At 40.1% G+C, this 7,074-nt stretch overlaps 1 protein-coding gene across 1 annotated transcript; it reads right to left on the reverse strand.

The window, feature by feature from the left end:
* Positions 1-1,582: 1,582 nt before the first annotated feature.
* On the reverse strand, positions 1,583-4,332 carry LOC134220402 (mucin-2-like). The gene is made up of 2 exons (XM_062699460.1): positions 4,225-4,332; positions 1,583-4,158 (listed from the first exon to the last, which is right to left on the reverse strand). The coding sequence occupies exons 1-2, from the start codon at positions 4,261-4,263 to the stop codon at positions 1,585-1,587; spliced, it is 2,613 nt and encodes an 870-aa protein (XP_062555444.1). The 5' UTR covers positions 4,264-4,332; the 3' UTR covers positions 1,583-1,584.
* Positions 4,333-7,074: the final 2,742 nt, after the last annotated feature.

Here is a 7,074-nt window from a genome sequence, read left to right on the forward strand (position 1 = left end):
GTCTCCCCCCTCTGTCTACGCCCTTGTGTTAGGAACTGATTGAAATTCGAAATAAAAGACGGTGGTGGTGCTAATTTTATTTTGCACAATTTTTCATGAATTTTTTGGCTTAAATATGCATGGTGCCCATTAGTATCAAGGTAATGCACTGAAAAGTTGTGAAACAGAATGTGCTTACATTATGGACTGGAATTCATAGTTTAGGAAAATATTAGTAAAACCCTGATTAATCCACCTAGCGGTGATGGTGCCTTTCTCGTTTTTTTTTCGAGTGAGTAATTTCTACGCACTTTTGGTATGATAAAAAATATTTTGGGCATATCTACCGAGCCCATAGTCCGATCTGGCCAATTTTCAATAGAAAACAATGGGACATGTTTTTGCGTCGAATGCAATCTGTTGCGAGGGAATTGGTTGAGGGTAAGTGCTAAAAAAGTGAGCTATACATTTTTACGCGCTTTTTTATGAGAAACAGTATTTTGATCATAACTTCTGAGCCCATAGTCCGATCCGGCAGATTTTCAATAGGAAACAATGAGACAGGATTCTGCGTCGAATGCAACTTGTTGCGAAAAAATCAGTTAAGGGTAAGTGCCTGAAAAGTGGGCTACACTTTTTGCGCACATACACACACATACACACACACATACACACACACACAGACATCACCTCGAAAGTTTGTTTTTGGAGCGAACATAGAGCCTTTACTTATACTTTGTATACGAGAAAGGCAAAAACATGATGGTACTATTTTTATTTCGCTCAGTGTACATGGGAATGAAGTTCTTGCAATGTTTTTCTCTTGCTATGAAACTATGTACCTTAATTGCAGATTCAACCCAGACCTAATCCAACCTCAACGCAAACTGGAGTTCAACAAACGAAGTTGGATTTTTTCATAATTTATAAGTTGGAGAAAGGCGTTTTTCTTAGTTTGCGAAACGCATTACTTGCGGTATCTTGTGCATTCAAATTTGGAATACAATCCACTTTCGCTGGTTAACATCATTATCCAGTATCAACAGTAATCCATACATACAATTTTTTTTCTTACTACTAGATTTACATAAATCTCAGCATTCCGATTGCTGTTATGATATATGTAAACACCAACGGAGTATCACCATAGTAACTGTTAGGGAACGCTCAAAGCTTTGCACGTGTGCGTTACGTCGCTTTAGAAGTAAATTTTAGGGCGTTGATTTTAGAAGTGGGACGACAAACGCCATTGGTCTGAGTAGATTGCGCTAGTATTTTTGATGATGAAAAAATTTCAACTGGTTTTCACTAAAAGTTACGTCTCTTCGTCTATGAAACCACAGAGATATTATTCTGTATATATTGTAAACAACATGGGGAGATTGGGATTAATAATGACAATTTCTCGTGCCATCAGGCTTTAACCTTGGAACACTCATCAGACAAATTAAAAATCACGAAATTAATAATGATATCTGTAGTTTATCTTGCCTTAGGATAGTGGTCTGGTGTTTGTTAGATGGCACATTTGAACTTCAGGGATGCGATGTAGAAAAAAAAACAATACTGCATGTGTACACAAAGTTAGAATTTTTATTGCGCTTCTTACAACAAATTATTTTTGCGAAACAGTTTCGAGAAGAACTCTATGCAATCCGATCGCTGTAGAGTATTCGCAACCGTCGCATTGCCTTGTGATTTCGAGGAATCATTGTCCGAAGCTAGAGCAGAGTATTCACTATCACTTTCTATGTCCCTGAGGAAAACAGTTTGAGTCGATGCAATGGGATCTGTTGTGCTTTCCGTAGTGTCAGTTTCAAACGTGGTGCTTTCTGTTGTGCTGGGATCCATTGTACTACTTTCCGTTGTGTCAGTACCGATTGTACTAATCTCGGTCGTCGGCTCTATTGTGCTTATGTCCGTCGATTCAGTTCCGATTGTACTAATTTGCGTTGTTGCAGGTTCCATTGTACTGATTTCCGTTGTATCAGTTACGACTGTGCTGCTTTCTGTCGTGGAAGGTTCTATTGTGCTAATTTCCGTCGATTCACTTCCGATAGTACTAATTTGAGTTGTGGCAGGTTCCATTGTACTGGCTTCCGATGTATCTGTTCCGATTGTGCTGATTTCTGTTGTGGAAGGTTCCCTTGTGCTAATTTCCGTCACGTCAGTTCCAATTGTACTAATTTGAGTCGTGACAGGCCCCATTGTATTGATGGCCGTTGTTTCAGTACTGATTGTTATGGTCTCTGTTGTGGCAGGTTCCGCTGTATTTATTTCCGTTGTGACAATTTCGGTTGTGCTGATTCCTGTTGTACTAGTTTCTGTTGAGGAAGATTCCGTTGTGGTGGTTTTATCATCAATCACGGTTGTGGTTGTTTCTTCACCTGATGACGAAGTTGTTGCTATCTCCGTAGTGGTTGTTGGTGAAGCCTCTGTATTGATTTCTGTGGTTGATATGATCTCCGTTATTGTCATAGCATCAGTGCTACTTTCTGTGGTCGTGGTTGCGACATCGACAGCTGTAGTAGATTCTTCAGTTGAAGGAGGAGTGGTTATTACCTCTGTAGTAGTTATTGGGCTTTCCGTGTTGGGTTCCGTCGTTATGGCAATCTCTGTCGTTGGAGTGACAGTATTGGTGTTGCTATCTACAGTAGTTGAAAACTCGGTGGTTGCTGAATCTGTAGTAGCAGTGGGTTTAGCTGTGGCTGTTTCTGTTGTCGTTTGAAACTCAGTAGTAGTGAAATCGGGACCTGTTGTGGGTTCTACTGTGCTTACAGCAGTTGAGGATTCAACTGTCGAAGGCTCTGAAGATGGTTCAACTGTAGTGACTTCTGATATTGTAGTTTTTTCAACTGGTGTCGTCAAGTCAGTAATGGTTGTTTCCATTGACATTTGACTTTCAGTAGTTGTGACTTCTGGAGCAGTAGAAGATTCGAGCGTAGTTGTCTCTGAACTGGAAGAGGTCTCAGTTGATAAACCTTCAGTTGTTGTGAAGAGTTCAGTTGTAATTATTTCAGGTGTTGATGCTTGTTCAGTAGTAGTTTCTGTTGCTGATGGAGAAGTTGTGATCACCTCAGTAGTTGTAATTGGTTCCACGGTTGTAGTTTCCTCAGGAGTTGAACTTTTCATTGTTGTAGAAGTAGTGCTTGTAGTGGTGGAAGTTGTAGATGGAGTCGTCGTCGGTTTAGAAGTTGTCGTCGTTTTAGAAGTTGTCGTCGCTTTAGAAGTTGTCGTCGTTTTAGAAGTTGTCGTCGCTTTGGAAGTTGTCGTCGCTTTGGAAGTTGTCGTCGCTTTAGAAGTTGTTGTGGCTTTAGAAGTTGTCGAAGATCCTGTCGTAGTTGTAGAACGTTGAGTTGTTGTAGTCAGCTTTGTTGTAGTTGTAGGTGCAATCGTTGTTGTTACTGCGTTTGGATCCCGATTGCAACGTCTTAAAGATTCATCAAATAAATATCCTTCCTTGCAAGTAAGCACCTTGGCCTCCCATCGAAAACCCACTCGGCTACACGAGAAATACTGCCTGGGATTTGCTGAGTTCACAAACAATCCTACTCTTCTACATTGGAACTCACACACCTGTTGCTGATAGTTGAAAATCGATCCTTTTCCACACGACAAAATGTACATTTTTTTCAAAGTTGGTACTGATGTACTGTAATCGAACTGGCAATACACGTAGTAGGAATTATCTTGTGAATAGGGCGAAAATACTTTCTTGCTTTTTGGATCACATTCCACCGTTTGGCACCGTGACGAAAAACTCCTCTGACACATATTTCTCTTACTGTTGTATCGATACCTTACTGGGCACTTGTACTGATCAGCTGAATCACCCTCGCGTTCACAGTAGTAATAGTTCTCGCACGATTGCGGATCCGGAAAGAAACCGGCACCCGTGCATGCGATCCCACCGTCCAGCGCACTACACTGCTCGTCGGGACTTGTCCCACAAGTTGCACTTTCGTCTCCATTCTGGTTGCAGTACGGCTTCGCCGAGGGACACTTTCGCGATAGACTCAATTGGTTGAACAAACCACCGAGACAGAGCCAGATGGTATCACACGATTGACAGCTGGTCAGCTTACTGGCGGTGCACGGCTGTTGGACGTAATCGCTGGCGACAGAGCGAACTAAAACTCCAGGAAGGAAATTGGCATCCCTGGCGTAGATCAGCGGGAACTGTGATGAAGAAACACATTCTCAGGTTATTATTTGGATTAAAACCGTTTCTGTACGGCGGCTCACCGATAGCAACAAAACGATCAGTGGAACCGAATTAGACATTTTTGTGCAACGTACTGTTTCAATAAACTAGGATTGCGAATGCTTTATAAGATTTTGAAAGTGTGTCAGTTTAATTTGGCATTAAATAGTATAGAAAAGCATTGTAATCAATGGCAGATTTTGCTCTAATAACTAGCTTATGCAGCAATATCACACTTGCTTCGAAAAATTGTTCCATTAGGTGAATGAAGCTTGGTATTTCCAAGTTTTGGAACATTTATGACCGGCTATTTGCTTCTTTGATTAGAACAGATTATGGAGAGCGTGTTGCTTGCAGAGAACCACCCCCGGTAGTGTAGCAGCGACATCTTTAACAGCTCCGTCTATATACCCATCTAATTGACAGGCGCGTATCGTAAACGTATGCGTTTGAGCGCAGAGCATCATAGAGAGATTGTGAAGCGATCATTGAACGGGAATCGCCGCTGGCACGGAAACCCATTTCTCGCACAGCCGGTCTGTAGCCATATGCCAATTGATTCATCTCAACGAATTTGGATGATATCTTTATGTCAGTATGGATATGGATATTTTTCCAAACGATACACTTTCTGGCGCTTAGATTAAATCGAATGGTTTAAAACTAAATACATGCGCCACGCATGTACGTACGTTTGGAATATGAGTCATGTTCGGGATTTGAGTCAAAACGGTAACTCGATTCCATTGTTTGCTGTTTGGAGTTAGTTGCTTATGTTATAGTAATTCGGAGGAATGCTTTAGCTCAATGGAGTTTTTCAGTGAACATTATTAAATTTTGAGGGAAGAAAACATCAGAAAATGTAACTGTATTCAATAAATCTGGCAAAGGAACACACTCTTCCACGAGTTGTGGCTCGATATTTCTATTTTTTGAAATGCGTTCTCCAATCTAGTTTTACATGTATGAATCACCTATAGTACAAAATCTTAAAGCACACGGTAGATAAAAATATGCACGTCCGGTAATTGCTGGCGACGGTGTATGTAGTAATTTTGCTCAACAGCGACGGCGTTTTTTTGGCGTCAAACCGTGAATAAGCGCGGCGTGGCGATTTTTTTTCCTGTGGTTGATGCCCCGCAACACTTATGTCGCCGCAACATTGTATGTCAACTCAAACGGGCACCGAATTTTTATGCTATGTTTGCATAAACACTCTGGGCCGCGAGAATAATGAACCCGCTATGTTGCCGACACAGCGAGAGGGTTTCGGCGCCACACAGCACAGCGTAAGGCAGAACGGAAAAATAAAATTGATTCTATTCCCTACCACCGACGAGTAAAGGTGTACTTATTAACGTCACTTCCTTCAAAGCACTTTTCACTTTTCATGGCGATCCTGCCAGGAGGCGGATGACTGCGGATCAGAAGAATTCAGGAAGTGGTCACCAGGAATGTGTTGCTCTGTGAAGCACGCGTGAGAAGAAAGTTTGCAACGAATTTCGGTTAAACATGACCGTCAAAACAGTGCCATATTCAGTTTTGAAGTGAATCAATCAACAGTTGCGCCGAGTTAGAATAGAAAATTTTATAAGACTCGACGAAAGAGAAACTAACAATGGGATGTTTCTCGGCCGACGAAATCGTCGCGCCAGTGATAAGTAGTGATAAAAACCACACCGCCCAAACAGTAGCGATTTGCGAAATCGCAGCCGTCGCGGTTCCCGAGCAAAAATGAATAACTAATTTTATCAATAACTCTATTATCCGGTTATCGGACATTTTGATAACTGAACTTGTTATCATTTTGGCTGAATTAACAGCCAACATAACAAAAACTATACCAGAATTTTGTTCCTTGAATAACTGAATGAAAACAAATTAAGTTATCACTGATACCAAGTTGATAACACATTTTGTTATACATGTTATTTACTCAAATAACTAATTTTGTTATCATTTAGTTATCAGCCATCACTGTTTTATCGACCAAAATAGTTAAATCTTCTTTGCTGACTTCGTTACGCATTGAAAAAAATGTTGGCAATCACTGGGTTCGAACTTGAATCGAGTGATTGGACGGCGTCGTCTCTTGGCAGTCATCTAATTACGTTTTCTTGAAGAGCAGAAGAGATGAGCACTACGCTTTCTACAATCTTGCATTTACTGAAGACTGTTTATAATCAAATCATAATGCCACGACTATTTTAAATAACAGTCGGCTGGACAGAGTGCAATGCAGAAAAACTTATTGATAACAAACTTTATTATCCAGTTATATTGATAACTATAATTGTTATCATTTTGGTTAAATTACCAGTCAACATAACAAAAATATAAACCGAATTTAATTCAAAATAGCGAATCGACAATCAATTAGGATAAATACATTTCATCGTCCTTTTATTGAATACTTTTTTTTTAGTTGTGACCAATTGAATAAATATATAAATACTAGGCAATCGTTCCCGACCTTGCTCAGGTTAGTTTTTCTCACTTATTGTCAATCATTAGGTTGCTAGCAGCGTCACACCGTAGATCGATTTCGGTGCTAGGATTTAAACAAAAAACAAAAAAAACAAAACCACAACCTTTTATTTCGCAGTCCAACACTGCTGATCACAGAAAGAATAATTCCATGAAAAAACTCAACACTCTAAAAAATGTACACGCTATTAAAAAGTGTTTTGCACTTTGATTTGCCCTACTCGTCAAACATGTGGAACTCGAGTGCAAAACACTTTCAGTAACTCATCATGCCAAATATTGATTTCAACAGCAAAACACTTTCGGCACAGGTGTTTCATACTTGAGAAAAAATGTTTTCCACATTGTATTCTAAATGGCATTGTATTGAAATCAAAAAGTATTATAAGGAATTTCAACAGAAT

The sequence above is a fragment of the Armigeres subalbatus genome, chromosome 3, assembly GCF_024139115.2.
Source record: "Armigeres subalbatus isolate Guangzhou_Male chromosome 3, GZ_Asu_2, whole genome shotgun sequence".
NCBI classification, from domain to species: Eukaryota; Metazoa; Arthropoda; class Insecta; order Diptera; family Culicidae; genus Armigeres; species Armigeres subalbatus.

Excerpts from the sequence above, each read along its gene's own strand:
- LOC134220402 (XM_062699460.1), bottom strand. The coding sequence starts at position 4,263 with ATGTCTAATTCGGTTCCACTGATCGTTTTGTTGCTATCG. Across the intron at positions 4,159-4,224 it reads TGATCGTTTTGTTGCTATCG|TTCCCGCTGATCTACGCCAG; the intron begins GTGAGCCGCCGT and ends TCTTCATCACAG.